Raw genomic sequence first — 24,313 nt, forward strand, 5'->3', positions numbered from 1 at the left:
TTTTCCTGGCCTCTCAGCCAAGACTGGGGATAATGCCTGAACCCCAGGACACTTCATTATCTCTTTTTGGCTCCCATAAACTCTTATCTTCACCTTATAGAGTGTACACTCTGTTCTTGCCAGAGTTCTGATTTGTTATGAAGACAATCGGAAATATATATATATATATTTTTTAACATATTTTACATTATAGTCGATTAACAATGTTGTGATAGTTTCAGGTGGATAGTAAAGGGACTCAGCCATACATATCCATGTATACTTTCTCCTCCCCCACCATACTTCTCTCATCCAGGCTGCCACATAGCACTGAGTAGAGTTCTCTGTGCTATACAGTATGTCCTTGTTGCTTATCCATTTTATTATTATTATTTTATTTATTTGGCTTTTCCAGACCTTAGTTTTGGTATTCAGGACCTTTAGCTGTGGCTTGCAGACCCTTAGTTGTGGCACGCTGGATCTTATTTGCGGTATGTGTGATCTAGTTCCCTGAGCCCTGTCCTCTGCATTTGGAGTGTGGAGTCTTTACCACGGGACCACCAGAGAAATCCCTATCCATTTAAAATATATCAGTGTGTACATGTCGATTCCAAACTCCCTAACTGTCCCTTTTCTCTATCCTCCCCTCGTGGAAATACATTCTTGTTCTTCCCAGATTTTGTAGGCATTGGCAATATTTGTGATTGTATTTGTGGACCGGCATATGAATGCATGAATTAGTGAGTTGTGGCTTACACAGCCAGGAATCCACAGATAGCCCAGCCCCTCTCAGCTTGTACACCTGTGTGGAATGGAAACTGGGGACAATTTTTGTGTACCTAGCTCTGCAGGGCCAGCAGAAAAACCAGGATACCATACTGCAGGGTGTCTACCCAGAACCTGTCTTTAAGTCACATGACCTTCCCACACTGCCAAGTGTTAGAGATGGCCAAGGTGTCAAAAAAAAATACTTCGTCCAAGCATCTACTCTATTTTTCTTTTTACTTGAGGCTAGGTGTGGGTTTCTGAGCTAGAAGATCCAGGAAGGATGTTTATGAATAGAGAAAAATTGTTGAAGATGAGAATCTAAAGGGTTATTAACTTTATCACCTTCAGTAACTTAAAAGAAAAGAGAAAAAAAGGGGGGGACGGGCTTCCACTTTGGACTGGAGAGAACAGGGCATCAAGAAACAACCCCCACCCCCTACCCCCCAAAAAAATCAGAAACCAACACAATTCTGAAAAGCAATTATTCTTCAATTAAAAAATGAATAAATTTGAAAAAAAGAAGCAAACTAGTCAGTATCTCTTGATTGAATTTTCTCTTGATAACTGATGCTTTCTTTCACTTTATGCTACAACTTAATATCGTAAAAAAACCTAGTAAGTGGTGTGGAACTCTTCCTGGGCTTATGATAGTACACTGTGCTATGAACAACCTGGTAGGATAAAACCACACTTGCTGTAGACAATATACTCTTGGTAGAGGAGCGAATTATTCTACCAGTTTTCTGTGAAGGCAAGGTTGGTGGGTCAGTCATGTTCTCTGGCAGGTAAATGGCAGGGGTATTCTCCCAGGTTCTGACTACTCATCACTGAGAGAACTCAAGAGGACTTCCCTGGTGGTCCAGTGGTTATGACTTCACACTGCCAATGTAGGGTGTGTTGGTTGATTCTTGGTAGGGGAACTAAGATCTCACATGCCATGTGGCCTGGCCAAAAGATTAAAAAAAAAGAGAGAGGACTCAGACAGTGCTTTCTAAACTGGTGCTATCAAAAGGGAGCTGTATGAGAGATTATTTAGCCAGGTTAGCAATGGAGGTAAGATAAATTCAGAGTCTTTTTGGGAGGAGTCACACCAAAGGGCATGCAGGATCTTAGTTCCCTATCCAGGGGTTGAACCCATGCCCCTGCAGCGGAAGCAAGGTGTTCTAATTACTGGTTAGCCAAAGATTTCCCAGAGTCTTAAAGTAATATGGAAAATTACCCTGTGTCTTCCTGAATCCCCAAATCCTTGAATATGGAAATGTTTGTATAATTTTCCAGCTGTATCTCAAATCAAATTTCCATGGAGGGTCACGTGTTTCCTATGAATGTTCTCATTCTACAAGGTAGTAAATTCTTCAGCCTTAAGTAAAGTTTTCTGTATTACCTCAAGGCATTTTCCCCCCAAAAGAAACGGAAGTTATCCTCTATACAATGCATAACAAATAATAAAGCTATGTTGAAATATAGATTCTAGGTTGTCAGTTTCCTTTACACCAGCCTTAAAGGTCATGCACATACAAAATAAAAAGTAATGTATATTATAACAATTTAGTCTCCTAGGGAAATACTAAAACCATACGGAAGTAGAAACATTTTTCCTTTCTATCTTAATTCTTTGGCTGGTGTAATTAATTAGCACAAGACAGAGTAACCAGAGGAAAACAGTTTTCATTTTGTGTTTACAGGAGCCCCATAGAAATATGAGATTTAAAGAACTAACCAAAGCATAGAGCTTCTATATAATTTAGGCAAAGAAACAATGGGTTGTGAAGAATGGACTGGATAAAAGGGGTTTGGGCTTGCTATAGTATGCAGATGAAGAAGTAACAAGATTTGCTTACACACCCTTCTTGGCTCTCAATTTCTTGTCTCTAGTGGCTCAGTGATGAAGAATCCACCTGCCAAGCAGGAGACTTGGGGTTCTATCTATCCCTGGGTTGGGAAGATCTCCTGAAGAAGGAAATGGCAACCCACTCTAGTATTCTTGCCTGGAAAAATCTCCTGGACAGCCCACCCCTGGTGGGATACAGTCCACGGAGTCCCAAATGACTTAGCAACTAAACAACAACAACAACAAAACAAGGAGGGTACCTTTTGCTTGAGAGGTTTAGCTCTAATTTAGGTAGACAAGGGAGGGTCAGAGTGTCTTTGTACCAATTTTACCATCTTTCAGAAAACTAGAAACCCTCTTATGGGTTAAAGGGAATCAGTTTAGTTCAGTCGCTCAGTCGTGTCTGACTCTTTGCGACCCCATGAACTGCAGCACGCCAGGCCTCCATGTCCATCACCAACTCCTAGAGTTTACTCAAACTTATGTCCACTGAGTCGGTGATGCCATCCAACCATCTCAATCTCTGTCATCCCCTTCTCCTGCCTTCAATTATTCCCAGCATTAGGGTCTTTTCAAATGAGTCAGTTCTTCGCATCAGGCGGCCAAAGTGTTGGAGTTTCAGCTTCAATATCAGTCCTTCCAATGACTATTCAGGACTGATTTCCTTTAGGATGGACTGGTTGGATCTCTTTGCAGTCCAAGGGACTCTCAAGAGTCTTCTCCAACACCACAGTTCAGTGTATTATGTATGACTTGGGTGGGGGGTAAAGGCACCAACTGGATGCATACAAGGCCTTGAGGGAATGAGTCAAGGAGATAGCTAAATGTTATCTTAAGACCTATAAGCCTGAGGCAGTCCTTACTTGGGGGTTGGAAGTGTTTAATATCTTTTTTTTCTGTTTTATATTCCTTTGTGAGATGATCATTCAAGTGCAGCCATGAGGAGACACAGTAAAGTTTATTATATTCACAGATCTTAACACAGGAGGCACAGTATGCCACACAGAGTCACAGGGAAGAACAGCAGAGTGGTCAGGAGACACAAGACAGGAAGGACAGGTTTAGATCAGAACCATTATTGGTGTTTCCAGGAGGAAAGGCCAGAAAACGTGGGTTTGATCCCTGGGTTGGGGAGATCCCCTGGAAAAGGAAATGGCAACCCACTCCAGTCTTTTTGCCTGGAAAATCCCACAGACAATGGAACCTGGCAGGCTACAATCCATGGGGTCGAAAAAGGGTCGGACACGACTTAGCAGCTAAACAAGAGGAAGGACACGGCAGTGCAGGGTAAGCAGGTTAAGCCTGGCTAGTTTGAATTAATTTCCTCGGGTTCTAACCTATGGTGTGTTAGTTGCTCAGTTGTGTCCGACTCTTTGTGACCGCATGGCTCACCAGGCTCCTCTGTCCATGGGATTTCCGATAGTTGCCTGCTACCTGACCCTGGGATGATTAAGAGAAATGAATAAAGTTGTCTGTCAAGAATCAAAACTGGAACTGGCAAGAAGTAAGGGTGTTTGTTGAGCAAGGTTTGGTTGGGACCTCAAATGGATGCATCTTTACAAGGCGGGACCTTGAGACCATAAGCGTGCAGTTGGCAGTGGATATTATTTTCAGATTGGTTAGTAGTGTCCCTGAGTTAGATACAGTTCAGAAAGTTCAAGTTCTCAGTCATGGAAGAACATGTCCGAAACTACATCCACAATGGCTACCCAGTTCCATTTTGATGCCATTTTGAGTTTTAAATGAATTCTTTTCTTTAATGGTTAATTCTTTTCTTCAATGCATATTTAAATGACCACACCGCAGGCTGTTCTAATTAGTGTACACTTACAACAGGTAGTAAGCCAGGATGACTTAGGCATACCTCAGTACTGTAGGATTTCTTCCTTCATAGTCAACTATAACTTCTACAGCTGATTAGCAAAAGATAGGTGCTACTCCCTAGAATTCACATCCCTTTTATGAAGGACATAATTATTTTTGTTTGAAAAAATCCTTTCAGATATTCTTTATAGCCTGCAGGTTTAAAAATTAAATCCCTCAACTTAATACAGGGTTTTTCATGATCAGTCCTGTGCTGCCCCACCCTCTAGACTCCTCTTCTCCTACAGCTGCACCTCCTTAAATGTTACCCTAACCTCTCCATCTTTAAAGTGCTATTCTCTCTGCCAAATGTATCATTAGCTCTTCTCACTATTAATTTTTCATTTAAACGAGGGCTGGGACGCAGAATGAGGGGAACTTTTGGAATGTTAGCCGTGTTTTCTTTTCTTTTTTTTAATGGCATGTGCAATTTCCCCAACCAGGGATCCAACCCAATTCCCCCTGCAGTGAAAGCATGGAGCCTTAATCACTGGACCACTAGGAAAATCCCTGTTTTATTTCTTCAAACATTTTTAAAAATTTATTTCTTTATTTCTATTTTTGGCTGCATCGGGTCTTAGTTTCAGTACATGGGACTCCTTCGTGGTGCACAGGCTTAGTTGCTCAGTAGCATGTGGGATCTTAGACCCCCAGCCAGGGGTCGAACCAGCATCCCCTGCATTGGAAGGTGGATTCTTTACCACTGAAGCCCCAGGAAAGTCCCTTGTGTTTACTTGTTGATTGTGCTATTTGTCAGACGTTTATGAAAATTCTCAAACTGTTGCTTAGGATTCTGGCACTTTTCTCTACATAAAACTTTATTTTAAAAATTATTTATGGACTAAGAATAAAAAATAGAGGGACTTCCCTGGCAGTCCAGTGGGTAAGACTCCATGCTTCTGCTGCAGGGGGCATGGGTTCCATCCCTGATAGGTGAACTAAGATTACAAAAAAAGAAGAGAATATTGGAGAATCTATGATGAGTTGAGGTCATATGGAGCAGGAACTTTCAGAAGAAGATAGCAAGTAATGGAGGCGAACAGAGGGAACCCTTGTTGTTGTTCAGTCGCCTAGTCATGTATGACTTTGTGACCCCATGGACTGCAGCATGCCAGGCCTCTCTGTCCCTCACCATCTCTCGAAATTTGCCCAAGTTCATGTCCATTGCATCTGTGATGCCATCCAGCCATCTCATCCTCTGACACCCTCTGCTCCTTCTGCCTTCTACCCTTAGGGAGAAAAAAGACACTGAGAGAGACAGAAGCCATGTGGTCCTTGAAAAAGCCAGGAAATGTAGCTAGTCACTAGAACCTCTTCGTGGTTTAGTCACTAAGTCGTGTCCGACTCTTGCGGCCCCATGGACTGTAGCCCACCAGGCTCCTCTGTCCATGGGATTTTCCAGGCAAGAATACTGGAGTGGGTTGCCATTTCCTTCTCCAGAGGATCTTCCCACCCAGGGATCGAACTCAGGTCTCCTTCATTGCAGGCAGATTCTTTACTGACTGAGCTATAAGGGAAGCCCAACCTCTTAGTCACTAGCAAAACCATCTCATTTTTCCAGTTATTGTCTAGTACTACTACTACTACTAAGTCGCTTCAGTCGTGTCCGACTCTGTGTGACCCCATAGATGGCAGCCCACCAGGCTCCCCTGTCCCTGGGATTCTCCAGGCAAGAACACTGGAGTGGGTTGCCATTTCCTTCTCCAATGCATGAAAGTGAAAAGTGAAAGTGAAGTCGCTCAGTCGTGTCTGACCCTCAGCGACCCCATGGACTGCAGCCTTCCAGGCTCCTTTGTCCATGGGATTTTCCAGGCAAGAGTACTGGGGTGGGGTGCCATTGCCTTCTCCGTTATTGTCTACATGTGACTGTAAAACAAATTTGCTTTTTATGAGTAGATTGAGTCAGTCTCTGCTATCTGCAGTGAAATGAGCTACACTAAGGAAATGGCAACCCACTCCAGTACTCTTGCCTGGAAAATTCCATGGACAGAGGAGCCTGGTAGGCTACAGTCCATGGGGTCGCAAAGAGTTGGACACGACTGAGCAACTTCACTTTGGTGAAGCCCCAGATATTCGGTCAAACACTGATCTGGGTGTTGTTGGGAATTTTGTAGATAAGAAGTCAGTAATCCCTTAGTTGGAATTCCAGTGATTAGGACTCTGCTTCCACTGCAGGAGTCACAGGGTTCAATCCCTGGTAGGGGAACAAAGATCCCGAATGCCCCGCAGCACTGCCAAAAAAAAATGCTTGATTGTATTTTACATAATCTGAGTGGGTCTTATTCAGTTAGTAAGGATTTAAGAGCAGAACTGAGAGGCTTCCAGGGAGATATTTCAGTAGAGGACTGAAGCTTCTGCCTTAGAGTTCTCACCAGTCCTTCGTGCCACCCCGTGCTGCAGATTTCAGACTCTGTGCCAGCTCCTACACTCGTGTGAGTCAACTTCTTAATGTATATTTTTTTGTTTGTTTGTTTAATTTTTTTTCTTTTAAACTTTTTATTTTGCACTGGGGTATAGCCAATTAACAAACAAATGTTGTGATAGCTTCAGGTGAACAGCGAAAGGACTCAACCATACATATACATGGATCCATTCTCCAAACTCTGCTCCCATCCAGGGACATAACATGGAGCCACATAACATGGAGTAGAGTTCCATCTGCTATAATGTATATATCTTTTTCTGGTTCTCTTTCTCTGATGGAACCCTGACTCCCTCTCCTGCACGTTGTCCAGCCTTTAAAGTGTTTCATAAATCATTGGTAAAGAAAGTTTCTAGACATGTGCTCACCTATGCCCTCGAATCTTCTCAACCCCTGAAATTAGTGGAATAGTCTGTATGTTAGTAAATAAACATTGGAGAATAGAAAACAAGAATTGCTATTGAGTCCTAAGTTTTCAATGGTATTTTTCTAAAATTTTAACTATTAAAAACTTATGCTTTTTTTGGTAGAACTGTATGGAGTAAAAAGCATTAAGTTCCCTTTCCCCTACTTTCTTTCTCCCATCCTATTTTTCTCTCTGGAGATAACCCCAGATGAGTTTGGATATTATCTTTTCAGTCTGTAGTGGCTAAGTGTTATGTGTATCTTTAGGTGTCCAACTCTCTATGACCTCATACACTGCTTCCCAGGTGGCTCAGTGGTAAAGAATTCACCCGCCAATGCAGGAGACTCAGGAGACTTGGGTGCCATCCATGGGTCAGGAAGATCCCCTGGTGGAGGAAATGGAAACCCACTCCAGTATTTTCACCTGGGAAATCCCATGGACAGAAGAGCCTGGTGGGCTGCAGTCCTATTGTGCTCAGTCATGTCTGACTCTTTGTGACCCCACAGACTGGAGTAGGTTGCCATTTCCTTCTCCAGGGGATCTTCCTGACTCAGGGATCGAAACTGTCTCCTGTATCTCCTGCACTGAAAGGCAGATTCTTTACCACTAGCGCCACCTGGGAAGCCTGAAGAGGAGAGGGGGCCCTGAAATACCAGGTGGTTAGTTTTTATGGGCTGAGTAGTTTCCTGGGCTGATAAGTGGGAGGAACATTCTAACCAGCTTGGAGGAGGGGTGGGGATTTTTCAGAATGGAGCCACCACCCACTTTTTGGCCTTTTTGGCCCTAAACTGTCCTGGCCCCTGTGGGTGTGTCATTTAGAGGATAATGAATTATAATTATTGTTTAATGAGACTCAAGATCTACTGAAAGTTGAATCTAGTTGGTTCTAAACAGTTGGTTCTAATGGCTGTGTCCTGCCCCCTTCCTTCTGTTCTCCAAATCTATTTGTTTTTAGTTCAAGATAATATACATTCAAATATAATATAAAGAATCCTACATTAAATATTGGCATTTCAAGCTGAAAGTTTTAAGAGAATTTGAGTCTCTACACAGTGTTGAGATGTTTGAAATACTTAACTTTTATTTTACCTTTTTATAGTTTAATTTGTTAGATTTCTTTGCAATGGGCTTCAGTAGTTGAGACTCATGGACTTAGGTGCTGTGTGGCAAGCCGGGTCTTCCTGGACCAAGGATCAAATCCATGTCTTCTGCATTGGCAGGTGGACTCTGAACCACTGGACCATCAGGGAAGTCCCTAGGTTTCTGTCTTCTGAACAGAAAATGGCAATGCTATTCACTAAAATAGTGCCAGCTTTGTGTAATCCTCCAACTTCATACGAAAAATATATGAAAAGTTAACATCATACCCATTTTACAGATAGGAAAGTAAAACTTTACAAAGGTTAAATACTTTGCCCACTGTTGCAGGGAGTCAGAACTCTGGATTTATCTGTTTTGGAAGTGGACTTATACAATACTTGGTATTTTATATCTGGTGTCTTTCACGTAGCACAGTGTTTTGAAGGATATATTGCAGGATATGTGTGTGTGTATGTCTGTCACTGTCATTCTGACTCTTCGGCCCCATGAACTGTAGCTGGTCAGGCTCCTCTCTCCATGAGATTCTCCAGGCAAGAATACTGGAGTGGGTTGCCATGCCCTCCTCCAGAGGAATCTTCCCAACCCAAGGATCAAACCCAGGTCTTCCACATTGCAGGCGTATTCTTTACCATCTGAACCATCAAGGAAGCCCAAGAATACTGGAATGGGTAGCCTATCCGTTCTCCAGGGGATCTTTCTGACCCCGGGACTCAAACCGGGGTCTCCTGCATTGCAGGCGGATTCTTTATCAGCTGAGCTACCAGGAAGCCCTTCTACTTTTAGGCTACTACCAGTAATGCTGCTAGAATATTCATGTGCAAGTTTTTGTTTGAACCTTTGTTTTTAGTTCTCTTGGGTATGTGCCAAGGAGTGGAATTGCTGTGTCATACAGTAATTTCGTACTGACTTTTGAGGAACCACCAAACTTTTTAATGTAATTTCATACTGACTTTTGAGGAACTACCAAACTTTTTAATAGTGGTTGCACGATTTTACATTTCCTCTAGCCAATATATGGTTCTAATTTCTCCACATTCTCACCAACAATGGTTATTATTTTTTTGGTTTGTTTGTTTATACCCATCATAGTAACTATAAGTGGTATCTCATTGTGGTTTTCATTTGCATTTCCCTCATGACTAAGGATGTTGAGAATCTTTTCATCTGCTTACTAGAGGTCTGTTAATCTTCCTTGGAGAAATGTATCGGCATTTTTTTTTTTTTTTAATGGAGCCACACAGCAGGTGGGATCTTAGTTCCCAAACAGGGATGGAACCCGAACCCCCTGCATTGGGAGCGCCAAGTCTTTTTTTTTTTTTTTGCCTGACACGCTTTATTCAATGCCACCCACAGAAGCCTCCCGCAGCCTCCTAGCTCCTCCCCTCAGGGCTGCAGCGGAGGGGCTTTCCTGGGGTCTGTGGCTACCTGGGCAGTGGTACTGCAGCCTGCATGGGGCAGTGCCCAGTCCTCAAGGCTTTGTGCTTTGACTGAACTTGGGAGGACGGGGTCAGCCAGCCTCCCGGACTGGTGTCCTCAAGAGGGAGCCGGCAGTGTGACCCGGCCCCCAGAGGCTCCCAAGGCCACTACCACCCCGCCAGCAGGCCACCACAGCCCAGGGAGTCCGGACAAACGAGGCAGTGACCCGGGCCTCTCCTGAGAGTCATGGCCTCAGGTGCGGCAGGCATGGGACAGGTCTGGCATTCACAGGCCACACTGGCCATGGCTCAAGCCTCCAGGCTGATGGATGGGCTGCAGCGAGGGTGCTGGCCAGGATCCACTCAGGCAGCAGGGTCTCCCTTCGCCCAGGCCCTTGGGAGGGAGCGCCAAGTCTTAACCACTGGACTGCCCAGAAGTCCCTAAATTAGGTTGTCTATATTCTGGATACTAGACTCTAATCAGATAATATCTGTAAATTTTTTCCTCAGTCTGAGTTTGAAACTGAATCCTCGTAAAACAGAGTTCCTCTACTGAGTTTATGATTAACATCTCTATCTAAAACTTTGTTCCCTTCTTGTCCCACTCCCGTTCCCCTCAGGATTGAGTCCTATCAAAAGGAGAACTGAAAAGGACATGCCCAGGAAAGGCCCCGCTGTGTTCCCTGTTTCTTATTTGTAGAAAAAATCTTTAGTATCTTAGGCTTTCCCTGAGTTTTGAAGAGCAGACTTATGCAGGTATGAATTAGGAACTTTCTCAGACTTAGGTATTTGATAAACTTTGAATTAATTTGTGTGCGTGTATGATCCATATTCAGTCTTTTGTCGATGGATATACACTTGTTCCAGCATCATTTGCTGAGAATACTGTTCTTTCTCTACTGAATGGTCCCGGCACCCTTGTCAGAACTCAGTTGAACATAGATGTGTGCACTTGTTCTTGGACTCCGAAGTCTATTCCATCATACGGACTTTGTGTAGTTTAACTTTTTAAAAATCACCTTTGGAATTACTTTAGTTTGACCTTTTATCTCCAAAGCTCCAAAATTATCATTTATTCAGCTGATTGAGCCAGAATCAAATTTGCTGTGGGAAAAATTTACTAAAAAATCAAGAAAATGGATTTCATAGCAATGTTAATACAATGTTAGACTATGTTACAATTATATGATTTACTATTAGCATTTTCAAAGGTATAAATGTATGAGACATTACAAATCCATTTTAACAAAACAAAAAGGAAAATTATGATAAATGAGACACTGCATACCATAAACATATAATATGAATACATGAATAAGGGTTTTTAATATTTAATTCTTTCACAAATTATGTACAATAAGAGTAAAACAGTATAATTATGCATTCAAGTTTTTTTCTTTTTTTGCTTTCAACTTTTCCTGTAGATCTGTTTATCTGCATTGCAAGGGTTGCTAGGTAATAGTTGTGTTATGGTTATTCTGAATATTTTTCTCACAGTCCATGATAGTTATTAGGAACAAATAACCAGTTTGTGCTGTGGTGGATCATTCCATTTTAATGGATAAAACACTATTTCCTTGCAATGCTCTGTCGTCCTCTCTCAAATACTGTCTTCTGTCACAGTCTCTTATATTGTCACATCTTTGAGAGAAGGGACCCATACATGCAAAAAAAAAGGGAAAAAATCTTGACCTGGTTGACTTTCCTGAGGTTCAGAGAGAATGGACTTTTTTCTTTTCTCAACATTCAAGCAACTCCCTTCCAAGTGTTCACTAGTTACGTGGGAAATGTGTGGTTGCACAATTAAGATTCTAAAAGGATCTTTTTGCAGATTTGTTACCTGAGGTATCAATTCACTTGTAGCATGTCTTTTCCACAGCCCTCAAATTCATTTTAATCTCCTTTATTATACAGCATCCTAACGGTGATCATGCATATTCCATGCCAAGAAAAAATTAGTATGTACAAACATTAAAATCAGGCTTCAGACAATTCAACACAGAACACATGCTTGGATATTAATGCTTTGAATAGACAGCTTGGGGTTGCAGTCACCCAGGTTTTCTCATTAGGTTCTGTGGATCACAGGGTGGCAAGTTTGTTCACTTGAAAGTGAACCCCAAAGGAAAAGAGTAGAAAAATCTATCATTAATACCGTTAGAAAACGCAGAACAAGAATCAAATAATTAAAAATACTGGTCATAAAACCTCTGATCCTCTCACCACGCTCCTCAGCATTAACCTCTTGCTTTCTCTCTGCTTAAAAGTCAAGAGTAGGGACACAGGGCTTCCCAGGCCCTGCAGTTCTGCCATTTCCCAGTAGGGGGCGATGTTACATTGAAAAACTGAACCAGTTTTTTGGCATTAACCCTGGTGGGTCTGTGTTCCTTCTCTTTTCAAGACAGTTTTTTAAAAAAGTCCTCTATGAATACTTTTTTTCTAAACTCAAAGAAAGTGAGAGTTGAAGAACAGCAGAATTCTTCAAAGATAGTTCTTTTACCCCACTATCTTCACAGATACTTCTTTGTATGTGACATTCTTGAAGGTTGGTATCAAAGTCCCAAAGTACGAAATGCATCCCGCAAGTCATCAACCTCGTAGAGTGGCTGTGGAGAAAGACAGTGGGTGACTTTGTAATTTTTGTGTCAATTTTTTCTTGTTAAAATTTATATCTTTTGGTTGCACCGCATCTGGGATCTTAGCTCCCCGATCAGGGGTCGAACCCGTGTCCCCTGCCCCAGAAGCTCGGAGTCTTAACCACTGGACCACCAGGGACGTTCCTATTAATATTTTTTAAGAAAAGAAGGGGAGAGGGAGAGGAAAGAGAAAGAGAGGAAGAAATTTTCCTAGGAGTAAAATGGATTCTGGGGAGAGTCTAAGTTAAAGATGTGAGTGAGGAAAGAGAGGGTAGGGGATTAGGGTGGGGAAGCGGAGAAGGGAAAGGAATCTTACTAGAAGGCTGGTGCTTGGGCTAAGTCGTGTCTGACTCTTTGCGACCCCATGGACTGTAGCCCACCAGGCTCCTCTGTCCGTGGGATTTCCCAGCAAGAATACTGGAGTGGGTTGCCATGCCCTCCTCCAGGGGATCTTCCCGACCCAGGAATCGAACCTCTTTTTTGTCTTCTGGATTGGCTGGCGTGTTCTTTACCACTAGCGCCACCTGGGAAACCCCAGAGGGCTAGTACAGGGCTTTGAATTGTGAAACATTAGAGCAAACTCAGTTGTAGAAGAAATGACAACAAAAACAGAAAAGAGAACGTTTTCATCAGGAAAAATAAGGGGAGAATGATAAACACACACAAACACACACGCGGAAATGTAGGAAATATAAGTAGTGCCAGGGATAGATAACTTTGGAGGGAGAAAGAAAATGAGAAGCAAAGAAAGCCCCCTCACTTACCAAAAGGATGCGTCGAAGCTGTCTAGACAGACGAACCGAATTTTCATGCAGTCCCTCCCAGGCTTTGAAAGTTCTTTCACGATTTTCCACAAAAGTATTCCAGCAATAAAAGTAATCTATTTGAAAATTTAAAAAGGAGAGGGGAGGGGATGGATCAGAGCTCAAATCATGAGGAAAGAAAGAAAACCCTGCCACCCCTCCCCCAAAGTCTTGGGTCCACCGATTCTTTTCCTCCAATTCTCCTTGATAGCTTTCAGCCCCAAAGGCGAGTTAGGACTTTGGGGGCGAGTAAGAATTCTGCCCCCTCTCTCCTCTCACCCAATCTGAATGGCCAGTCCTGCTCTGGAGAGCCGGGCCGAAAGGTCCCTGCGCACCTTTGAACGTCATGATGGCGATCTGGACTCCAGCGCGGTGCAGCCGCCGCAGCCCCTCTGGTTCAGCCTTGCGCTCCTTGTCGCAGAAGTAGAGGCGAGCCGTGAAGATCCGCAGGCTCAGGTTGGGGTACCCCCGCAGGAAGTCGGCCACGTGCCGCGCACAGTCGTAGCAGGGGCTCCAAGACGTGAACCAGGTGACGCGGTAGCACCGCCCAGGGTCCAGATCCCAGTCAGAGATGTAGCGGAGGAAGAGCAACTCCACGTGGCATCCGGCCTGGGGAGAGAGCAGAGACTCAGGGGATGGTGACCGACCTTGACTGTCCTGCTGGTAGCTTCACCGTCATTAATTTGTGTCCCTCCCACCGCTCAGCCTTTTTGGGGTGTCTGTCTTCGGTTTTGTCCGAGGTTACAGAAAGGCTAAGCAACTGTCTGAAAGGACACAATGATGAGTGGTGATCCTACTAAACTCTTTGCACTTTTGGCCTTGGGAAGGGAAAGGGGTGCAGATTTTCTGTTGAACAGTGGGAGGATGAAATGAGTTAAGTGGGTCAAGTAGCATCACACTATCTCAGATTTAGTTTTGTTTGTGAAGTTGCTTTTCCTTCCTTGGAGAGGAAGAAACGGCTTGAAGTGCTGCTGATGTAACCGTTGTGAAAATACACTGGACTCTCCTACACCAAGTGGAGAATAAAAAGTTAGGGTTAGGAGAGTCTGAGACTGACAAGTGGGTGTTGTAAAAGAGGTAGTAGGCACCGGTTGTGGTTTAAGAACAATTAAATACAGGGGTCCCTTGTTTTATTGTGCTTGGCTATATTGGACTTTGCAGATACTTTGTGTTCCGAAGGTTTGTGGCAACCCTGCCTTGAGCAAGTCCACTGGTGTCATTTTTTCCAACAGCATCCACTCACTTTGTGTCTGTGTCGCAGTTCGTGATTCTTGCAAATTTCAAACTTTTCATTATTATGGTTATCTGTGGTCAGTGATCTTTGTTACTAGTATGACTCATTGAAGGCTTAGATGATAGCAATTTTTAGCATTAAGCTTTAAAATTAAGATATACACTTTTTGTTTTAGATATAATTGTATTGCATACTTAAAAGAACTGTAGTATAGTGTAAACATATAACTTTTGTATGTACTAGGGCTGCCTTGGTGGCTCACATGGTAAAGAATCTGCCTGCAATGGGGGAGATCCAGGTTTGATCCCTGGATCGGGAAGATCCCCTGGAGAAGGCATGGTAACCCACTCCAGTATTCTTGCCTGGAGAATTCTATGGACTAGAGGAGCCCGGCAGGCTACAGTCCATGGAGTCACAAAGGGTCAGACAGGATCGAAAAACTAGCACTTTCAGGAAACCCCCAAATTTGACTCACTTTATTGCACTATTCTCTATTGCAATATGCTTTATTGCCATGTTCTGGAATCAAATTTACAAAATCTCCGAGGTGTGCCTGTAATGAGTTTGCTCTTTGTATGACCCCCCCATGATTGTAATAGTAATCACCATAGTGAGATATAGCAAGTCCACTTCATAGTGCAGAAAAGTCATTGCTCCCAGAATCTGAAGACCTAAGTTCCATAAGTCACCCAACTCTTAGATCTTCTGATTCCTCATAAGTTAAATGGAGTTTTGTTGTGAAGACTCAGGGAGAGGGAAGGAGAGGAACACAAAAGCTTTCTATGTTTAGAATGTGTCTTATCACCAAATAGGGAAAAGATTAGAAGCTACAACAATTGCAGTGGGACAATGAACACAACACAAATAGAGGCCAAGAAAAGTGGGATGTGTCAGTGTCATTCTACCCAGGGAGTCTTCCCTGCATTTCCACCAAGACCACATGTCAACTGCATGTTATGTAAACTCTTCTGGATTTTGGTGACGAAGTCTCTTGAAAATGTAATTCTCTGATCTTCTAGGCTTTTTTTTTTAATGCTAGATGTGTTATTGCTCAGTTGGTAAAGAATCTGCCTGGAATGTAGGAGACCTGAGTTCAATCCCTGGATTGGGAAGATTCCCTGGAAAAGGAAATGGCAAGTATTCTTGCCCACTCCAGTATTCTTGCCTGGAGAATCCTATGGACAGAGGAGCCTGGCAGGCTACAGTCCATGGGGTCCCAAGAGTGGGAGACAACTGAGCAACTAAACCACCACTGCCGCCATATTATCGAGAAGCAGTTTTTATTATTTATCTATTCATGGCTTCTCTTGTTACAGAACATGAGCTCCTGGGTGCGAGGGTTCAGTAGTTGCAGTATGAAAGCTCAGTAGTTGTGGCACGTGGGCTTAGCTGCTCCAGGGCATGTGAAATCTTCCTGCACCAGGGATCGAACCTGTGTCCCCTGCACTGGCAGGCAGATTCTTAGCCACTGTGCCCCAGGGAAATCCTGATCTTCTAGTTTTAATTCATGGCTTCCCTGAATTTTCTGAGGGTCACTACGATGAATGTACTTACTGGCTTATGATCCAGGTGAGCAGGAAGGAATAGAAATCATTTGAAAGATAGAACTGAATCATTAATTTTTCCTAATTCTTCTTCCTTCATTATTTAAAATTCCAAAGCCACAATTTGTTTTTCCACGTTTACAGTTCAGCTTGAATGAGCTGATAATATTCCCCCAAATAAAAAATCTCTTTCTTTTGGTTTCTTCCTTAATCTGAAAAGCAATTTGGATGCTGGGGAAAGGAGAGGAAGGTTTGGGGCAGTGATTCTTAGCACCGAAACAAGGTGTGGCCTGATGTGCCCAGCAGGATTCGGGAAGATGTTAAATGAACCTGTCTATTGTGGGTGCAGAGACATATAAAAGAGAAAAGATATCTCAGAGATCTAATGGAGACAAATGAACCAGGCTGAGTAGCATCATCAGCAGGTGGCTATAAAAGTGCCCTCAGTGTAGCTGCTTGGGAAGCAGGCATTAATTAATTAATAGCAAGATATTAATTGATACCTTGTTTCGAAGGTGCCCGAAGTCCAGTGAGAAGGAGGTGGGACTGTCCCGCCGCTTCACCACGTAGCACAAGTAGGTCTCATGGCGGCCCTTAGCCCAGCGCACGTTTTTGAACTGGTAAAGAAACTGTCTCTGCTTCATCAAGAGGCTGTGGGTGAGAGAGGAGGGAGGAGATTCAGCCTTCTTGGCTTTCCATCAGCTTTTAAAGAAAAATCTGTAATACTTGGGCCAAACCAGAGGAGACGCTCTTGCTTCCTTATGCTGGATGCCTAAGACTTACTGAACTTCAGATCCACTACAAACCCCTTTTCATGCTTGTATTTAAGACCAGTTGAGACAGCAAGAACCCCAAAGTGATCCACGCTCACAGGACAGGCTCCTCCCATGGCTGCCTTCTGGATATTGGTAACTTGGAATTACAGACGTCTTTCCCAGTTTCATCTTTTCAGGTTTTCTCTCCATTATTAGTCATGTCTGACTCTTTGCTACCCCACGGACTATAGCCTGCCAGGCTTCTCTGTCTATGGAGTTCTCCAGTCAAGAATACTGGAGTGGATTGCCATTCCCTTCTCCAGGGAATCTTCCTGACCCAGGGATCGAACTTTTGTTATCTCCTGCATTGGCAGGTAGATTCTTCACCACTGAGCCACCAGGGAGGCCCCGACCTCTACCTAAATGTCCAACATAGACCTCAGATTCTAAGTGGTCAAAACAATATTCCCAAATTGCCCTGTCCTGACCTCCCTCTCCTATCCTACCAACTTGCCATCCCAAGTATACAGTCTAAAAGCTGGGAATCATTTTTGATTCTCCTTCACTCATATTTAATTAATTAATCATCTAAATTTATTGAGTCAAACTTTCCAGTATTTCTGGGAGTGTCCCTGCTCTGTTCTCTTGGTTCTCTGCTTCAATCCAATCACTAATCGTTCCTTTTATCACATTGTCCTGATCTCTTAACTGATCTCTCTGCCTGTAGTCCCTTCAAAATAACAGTTTCCATGAGGTGCCCTAGAGATCTCAGAAAATCTAGAATAAACTCCAAACTCATTAATTGTGGTAAAGCTTTTACAATTGGACACATCTACATTTCTAGCCTTGTTTCCTAGTATTTTTCTCTTTTCTCCCATCATTTCACCCCCTTCCTTACCCCTGTAGCAGGCCCCCTGGCCCTAGTCTCTAGTTTTCTTTCCAGCCAACTTGCTGGAATACATCTCCTGACTGAATCCTTACTTGCCTTTTTTACCCCCACTGTGCAAAACCTACCCCTCCTTCAAAGCCTAACATCAATTTCAGCTCTTCCAGGAAGACCTCTCTCAACTGCCACTATCCCCTCTTTCTAGGCAAAATTGAACATTAACAGCAACAAAAAAAACTCTCCTGAAGTTTCCTGCTGTTCTCCACTCATCCCTATCAAAGCATTCAACTTTTATTATCAATTGATTGCTACATCTGTCCCCCTCAGATGTAGAATGTAGATTAGAATTTCTGTGCTTTGAGTCAGGAAGTGACACTTTTTGAGTCATATGTTAAAAGTGTGAAAGGTATTTGACCATTCTTAACTTGAATATTACAAAAAAGCTGAAAGTGAAAATTTTTTTAATGTTAAAGAATTAAAGTTTAAAATACCAATATATCTAGTGATAATTAGACATGGGGCTTCCCTGGTGGCTCAGACAGTAAAGAACTTGCCTGCACCATGGGATACCCTGTTTCGATCCCTGGGTTGGGAAGATCCTCTGGAGAAGGAAATGGCAACCGCCTCCAGTATTCTTGCCTGGAAAATCCCATGGACAGAGGAGTCTGGTGGACTACAGTCCATAGGCTCACAAAGAGCTGGTCACATGACTGAGTGACTAATACTACTTTTTACTAATTAGACATACTATCTAATGATAATTACTGTTAATATACTTATGTTTTTCCTTCTAGTCTTTTTATGCATATATATTTACAAGATTTGAGTTAGGCTGATCTCATGTATATATTCACAATATAATCTAAATATTTTGCCATGTTCTTCACACACCGGGGATGGGGGTCAGGGATAGACTGCTTTTTGTTTTTCGGCACAGTGTCTTGCATGTTATAAGCACTAAATTTTAGAGTTGAATTTGTAGAAATAACTCTCTGCCAACACAAGTTCCTTTGTAGTTGTGAACATAGCACAAGCTATACAGTGTGTGTGTGTGTTAGTCCCTTAGCTGTGTCCGACACTTTGTGACCCCATGAACTGTAGCCCAATGTGGTTGATAACCAAAGCATCAGAAGTTAGTGTCCCTGGTTTTTGTCCTCTGTCTTTTTCAGCAAAAATATCTACTTGTAGAGATAACGCTGCCACCTAGTGGCATTGAGCAGAAGTGCAGACAACTTGTCAAAGTAATGATCTAGGCAGTAATTTGAATACGGTTTGCTTGCAAGAGAATTGAAACTTATTTCAATTTTTTTTTTTTTTTACATTGAGGTTTCCAGGTGGTACCGTATAGAATCTCCCTGCCAATGCAGGAGGATCGGGTTTGATCCCTGGGTTGGGAAGATCCCCTGGAGAAGGAAATGGCAACCCACTCCAGTATTCTTGCCTGGGAAATCCCATAGACAAAGGAGCCTGATGGTCTCCATAGCGTTGCAAAGAGTCAGGCATGACTGAGCGACTGAGCACACACACACATAATTTACATACTTCACCCATTTAAAATTCACAATTCTGTGAATATTGGCAGATGTAAACACCTAAAACTGCTGCAACTCTCAGTGCACAGAACATTTTCAGGGTACCCCTCCCCCCAAATTTTCTCATCCATCTCTTCAGTAGGTTCTTTTTCTCCCTCCCAGGCAGCCACTAATCTGTAACTATAAATTATGGTTTATTTTCTAGAATTTTATTTTAAGTATACATTATCACCTCATTTGTGTCTGACTTCTTTTATTAAGTATATTATGACTTTGACATTCATCCATGGTGTTGCACGTATCAGTAGAGTTTGTTCTTTTGTCCTGCAAAGCAATATTCCATTGCTTCGATACAGCACATTTCGTATCTATTCACTCACCTGTTGATGGACATTTGGATTGTTTCCATTTGAGGGTTGTGAATAAAGCCTCTACACCCACCTTTGTATGGACATGTTGGTTATTGATACTTTGATAGTGAAATACATGAGATAGACCCAGAAGTCAACTTCCCAAGTATCACCCTTAGTAAATCAGTAAGCAAGGACCAGAGATTTTTAAAGGTGTTGTAATTTGAATGTTTTTCTCACACATATGAAGCTTATTGGAAATCTTTTGGGGGGGGGCGGTGTGGGGGGTGGGGGCACTATGCCACATGACATGTGAGATCTTAATTCCCCAACCAGAGATCAAATCCATGCCTCCTACAATGGAAGCATGGTGTCTTAACCACTGGATTACCAGGGAAGTCCCTGGAATCCACTTTAAATCCTGAGGCAGAGAATTAGATGTATCACCAGTGTATACATTACATATACAAAACCATATACAAATTAGCCAATCAAATTTTTATAATTAAAAATTGACATTTGACAGGAATCCAAAATGAATGTTAACAAAGATCTAATAATCACTGGCTTTATTCTAAAGTGATAATAATTTACTATGGTAAAACCACTACAGCACTACCTCTGTTACTATTACTATTGTTAATTAATTAACATAACCACCCTTATCATATTACATAAACCGAATACATAGTAGATGCATAATAAATACTGGAGAGGAAGAAAAAAAAATTCTCTCCTTTGGGCCAGTTTTAAATAGATTAGGCATCATCTCTTACCAATAAATTCCTTTTGCATTTAACCTGTCCTCCTGGGCTGTGTGGATGAGAAGTGGGGGAGAGGATACAATATCATGCATTGCAGGTGGTATTGGCAGGGTGTTCCCGTAGGAGGAAAAAGTGTCCTGGGAGTATGAGGAAGGATAGGACACAGATTAAGGAATTCAAATGGCCTTCTACCCCCACATGAAAATACAGTTTCCATCAGAAGTTACCAGTCACAGTGAACTGAATTGCATGCCTGTGACCTTGTTAAGTATCTTTAATGGAACTAGGCTGGGGGCCTAGTTCCAGCACCCTATTCTCTGGTTTCTCTCTCTCTCTTTTAAGAAATATTTATTTATTTGGCTGCACCTGGTCTTATTTGTGGCATGTGGGATCTAGTTCCCCCACCAGGGATTGAGCCCAGGCCCCCTGCATTGGGAGTGTGGCGTCTTAGCACCAGCGAAGTCTTCTTTGGTGTCTCTTAAGGATGCAGAGGACTCAGTAGAGACTGTCTGTAAGGCCCACAGGTTGACAGCTGTGCCAGACAGCTGTGTGCCCTGAAGCGGAACCCTGGCTGCATCCCCAGCAATGCAAACCAGAGACAGATGGGTTAAAAGTAATCGTGACCGAGTCATCCTTTCCTGCCGCGTGCCATCAGTACTGTGCTCTGCAGATAGTATTTTCCTTAATGAAAGTCACAGTATTTCCCTTTTTCTCCTGTTGAATTTCATCCTCTCTCCTTCTTTGACTTTCTCTGAATTTCAACTCTGATTTTACTGTTGCTTTGCATTTTATTATTTACAAGTATCTCCACTGAGCCTTTTTCCTCTCATACCACAGATTAGTTTTCATTGTAAACTGAGCTGACGTGTGATGTGTGATATTTTGCCCTCAGGTATCTGAAGGACATTTAATCCACCATTAAGATTCTACATTGAGATTGAAGTATATGGATTAGGTGTAAATTTGCATACATTTGCAATAGAAATAGATTCAGTTCTATGGTAATAACAATTGTCATAAACTTCATGTGAAGACATCATCAAAATTTTAGAGTATGCATTAAAGAAGTAAGTTAAGTCATGTCTGAAGAAATGGAAAGACTAGGTAAAGAGTAAAAATGCCATTAACTGCCTCTTTGGCCTATAATATTAAAGAAGTTTTTTCAATTGAATTTATCTCCTTGTCACAGACATAGTGACTGACCTTCAAGCAAATACTTTTGAATATTGGCATTTAGAAAATAATTTCTTGACTATGTAATTATTCAATAAAGTCTCCATAGTCAAGTTTTTCTTCAAGAGGTTCTACAGTTGAATGTTTACAGAATTATTACCATTACCACTACTGTTTTTAGTGCAGTATTGCCATGACCTTTTCATGATTTGAGTCTCTTAACATTTGCCTGATTAATATTACTACCGTAAACTAACCTAACTGCAAGGACCAGTCAATGTATGGTGCATAAAAGTACTTTCGAGTATGGAAAGAAAAAAGAGAGAGAGAATTGGGCGGAAAGCACGTAAGATCTGAACAGAAGATGAGACAGATCCAGAAAAATAACTGTGCATCTTGACCAGGCAGATCCTGTGAGTCAGTGTTAGGGGAGAAAGGGAAAGTTTGCGCATCTTATTACTCAGATTTGCTCTGAGAGGAAAGCCAGAGCAACTACCCACAAGCAGACTGCTTTACCTGTCCATGGTGGAATCCAGTTTGTCTTTCTTGGCTCCCTGAAGATCTTAGGAAGAAAAGCTTGCCTCCAGCACTTCTGCTGCACTGGCTGACAAGGCACCGGTCTCACACATTCAAATTTGAACTCAGCCCTTTAGGCTCCTCCCCCCAGCAGCATCACCACCAACAGGTACCCCATACCCCAGCAGGCTTCCTCCTGTTTGGGTCCACTGGAGATGGGTGGGGTTTTCATAGGCAAAAAATCACAGAGAGAAAATGACTGTGGGCCACTCTGCCTAATGTATAGGTTCCTTTAGTTCTGCTTCTTTAAAAATGCAGTCTACCCTCCACAGGTAGTAAAGATCAGGAGACAGGAGGAGTAGACAGTTTGTATATTGTAATCCTGGTTAAAAAAAAAAGATATCTTTATTCATTTATTTATTTCTTGGCTGTGCCTCAAGGCTTGTGGGAATCTTAGTTTTCTGACCAGGGATTGAATCGAGGCCATAGCAGTGAAAGCACCAAGTCCTAACCACTGGATTGCCAGGAAACTCCTTAAAATGGTATCTTTAATTTTTAAAACATAAGAATAACAATAAACTTAAAAGCATCGTGTGTTCGAGCAGCCAAAAGCATCTATTTCTCATTTAATTACACAATAGCTCTGAGTCTCAATGAAGACCGACACTAACTGTTCCTGCTTGGTTGCTGGCCAAGTACACTCAGGACTTAGGACAGAGGTTTTTGCCTCCCAAACCACTGATTTTTTTTTTCTTTGATTGCTTTATAAGAATTGCTAAAAGACTAGATGATGACACCAAAGGATAATTTTTGCATATGCTCATCTTTTCCACAGAAGCCATATATTAATTTGAAGTCAGAAGCAGCAGCATCTCAAACAGCAAAAAGATTTATTTCATCACACAGAATCAGCCTCTAAGTGACTGCACTGAACTTAGAAAACAGGTTGGGCTTTTCAAATAAGAGGTTTTAAGTTCCCTCCTTCATACAAGCTGGTCTAATATTTTTACTTCTCCCTCCTGCATTCATATGCATTCTATCTGTTCATTCAGTAGACATTTAATACCCACTAGGTGACAGAAGCTGCCAGGTGCCGGTGTTGCAATAGTGAGCCAAGCGGCCAGGGTTCTTGCTCTCTTTCTGCTTCAAGGCTTTAAAAAATCGTCTATATGTTAATGATCCTCTCCCTGCCCCAGTCTGTAGTTCTAGCCTGGAACTCTCCCTTGAACTCGAGGCAAGTATGCCCATCTTCCACCTCAGCATCTCCCTCTGGATGTCTGGGCATTTCAAACATGGCTAAAAACGAGCACCTGTTGTCTCTCCCAACGTATAATCCGGTCCTCTTACCTCTTTGTCTCAGCGGCACTCAGAGCCATCCTGGCCATCTTCTTGGTTGCTCTCTTTCTTTTAAATCTCGTGCCCGAATCCTGTTAACTCTCCTTTCAGAATAAACCCAGACCCTGACCACTCGTCACCACCTCCAGATCTAAGCATCCTGAAAAATTATATTCAGCCGCTCAACTGGCCTTCCTGCCACCACTTTTCTTCAGTTACAGTCTATTCTTACAGCAATCAGAGTAATTCTTTGGGGGGGAAAATATATATATATATATATATATATATATTTATTAAGATTTATTTTCCTTTTTGGCTGCATGGCATGCAGGATCTTAACTCCCTTACCAAGAACTGAGCCCATGCCCCCTGCATTGGAAGTGTGGAGTCTTAACCACTGGGCCACCTGAGAAGTCCTATTTTTGAAATATTTTTGATCATGTCACTCTGCTATCAACTCTCCCTGACCCCTCTTTTTCTCAGTAAGAAGTCAACATCTTTACAAATGGCTCCCCAGACCCTTTGCCCGGCCCTCTGCCCCTGCTGTACCGCTCTCCTTGCTCTGCACAAGGAACACACAGGCCTCAGCCTCTGCACTTGCTTGTCTCTCTGTCTGGAATAAGCTTCCTCTTACTATTATTACTGCTTGGTCCTCTGTCTTTACTCAGATACTCCTTGTATCGAGTTGAGACTTTTTCTTGTCTCATATCTAAAATTTCCACTATATCCCATCACCCTCACCTTTCTCTTTCCACTTCCTTAACATATATTTTTATTTAGCACTTATAACTTCAAATACGAAATTGTCTATGTTCACTGAGTCTTAGGTCCGTGAGAGGTTGATTCCTCTGCAGGGATTCTGCTGGTGGTGGTCTAGTGGTTAGCAGGCTTCCCAGGTAGCACTAGTGATAAAGAACCCTCCTGCTAATGCAGGAGATATCCCTGAGTGGGGAAGAGTCCCTGGAGAAGGGCATGGCAACCCACTCCAGTATTCTTGTCT

General features: G+C 42.5%; 2 protein-coding genes across 3 annotated transcripts in view; one reads left to right on the top strand and one right to left on the bottom strand.

Annotated features, from left to right (window-relative positions):
• RIMKLB (ribosomal modification protein rimK like family member B) overlaps nucleotides 1-24,313 on the top strand; it is a 129,160-nt gene that overhangs the window by 5,262 nt on the left and 99,585 nt on the right. The gene's annotated exons all lie outside the window — the stretch shown is intronic.
• On the bottom strand, nucleotides 11,093-22,370 carry AICDA (activation induced cytidine deaminase). Of its 2 annotated transcripts, XM_006069765.4 has the most exons (5): nucleotides 21,979-22,370; nucleotides 16,506-16,653; nucleotides 13,560-13,833; nucleotides 13,186-13,301; nucleotides 11,093-12,391 (listed from the first exon to the last, which is right to left on the bottom strand). In XM_006069765.4, exons 1-5 carry the CDS (start codon nucleotides 21,984-21,986, stop codon nucleotides 12,338-12,340), a joined length of 600 nt encoding a protein of 199 aa, XP_006069827.1. In that variant the 5' UTR covers nucleotides 21,987-22,370; the 3' UTR covers nucleotides 11,093-12,337. The 2 variants fall into 2 exon arrangements, with proteins under 2 accessions (XP_006069827.1, XP_044796990.1); XM_044941055.2 differs by having other exon boundaries at nucleotides 11,093-13,301.

This window comes from Bubalus bubalis, chromosome 4, assembly GCF_019923935.1.
Source record: "Bubalus bubalis isolate 160015118507 breed Murrah chromosome 4, NDDB_SH_1, whole genome shotgun sequence".
In the NCBI taxonomy this organism is placed as follows: Eukaryota; Metazoa; Chordata; class Mammalia; order Artiodactyla; family Bovidae; genus Bubalus; species Bubalus bubalis.

Bases quoted from the DNA above. Each gene is read 5' to 3' on its own strand.
- AICDA (XM_044941055.2), bottom strand. The intron at 13,834-16,505 runs GTATCAATTAAT...CTCTCTCCCCAG, and splicing joins TCGGGCACCTTCGAAACAAG to GCCGGATGCCACGTGGAGTT. The intron at 13,302-13,559 runs GTGCGCAGGGAC...ATTTTCAAATAG, and splicing joins CGCCATCATGACGTTCAAAG to ATTACTTTTATTGCTGGAAT.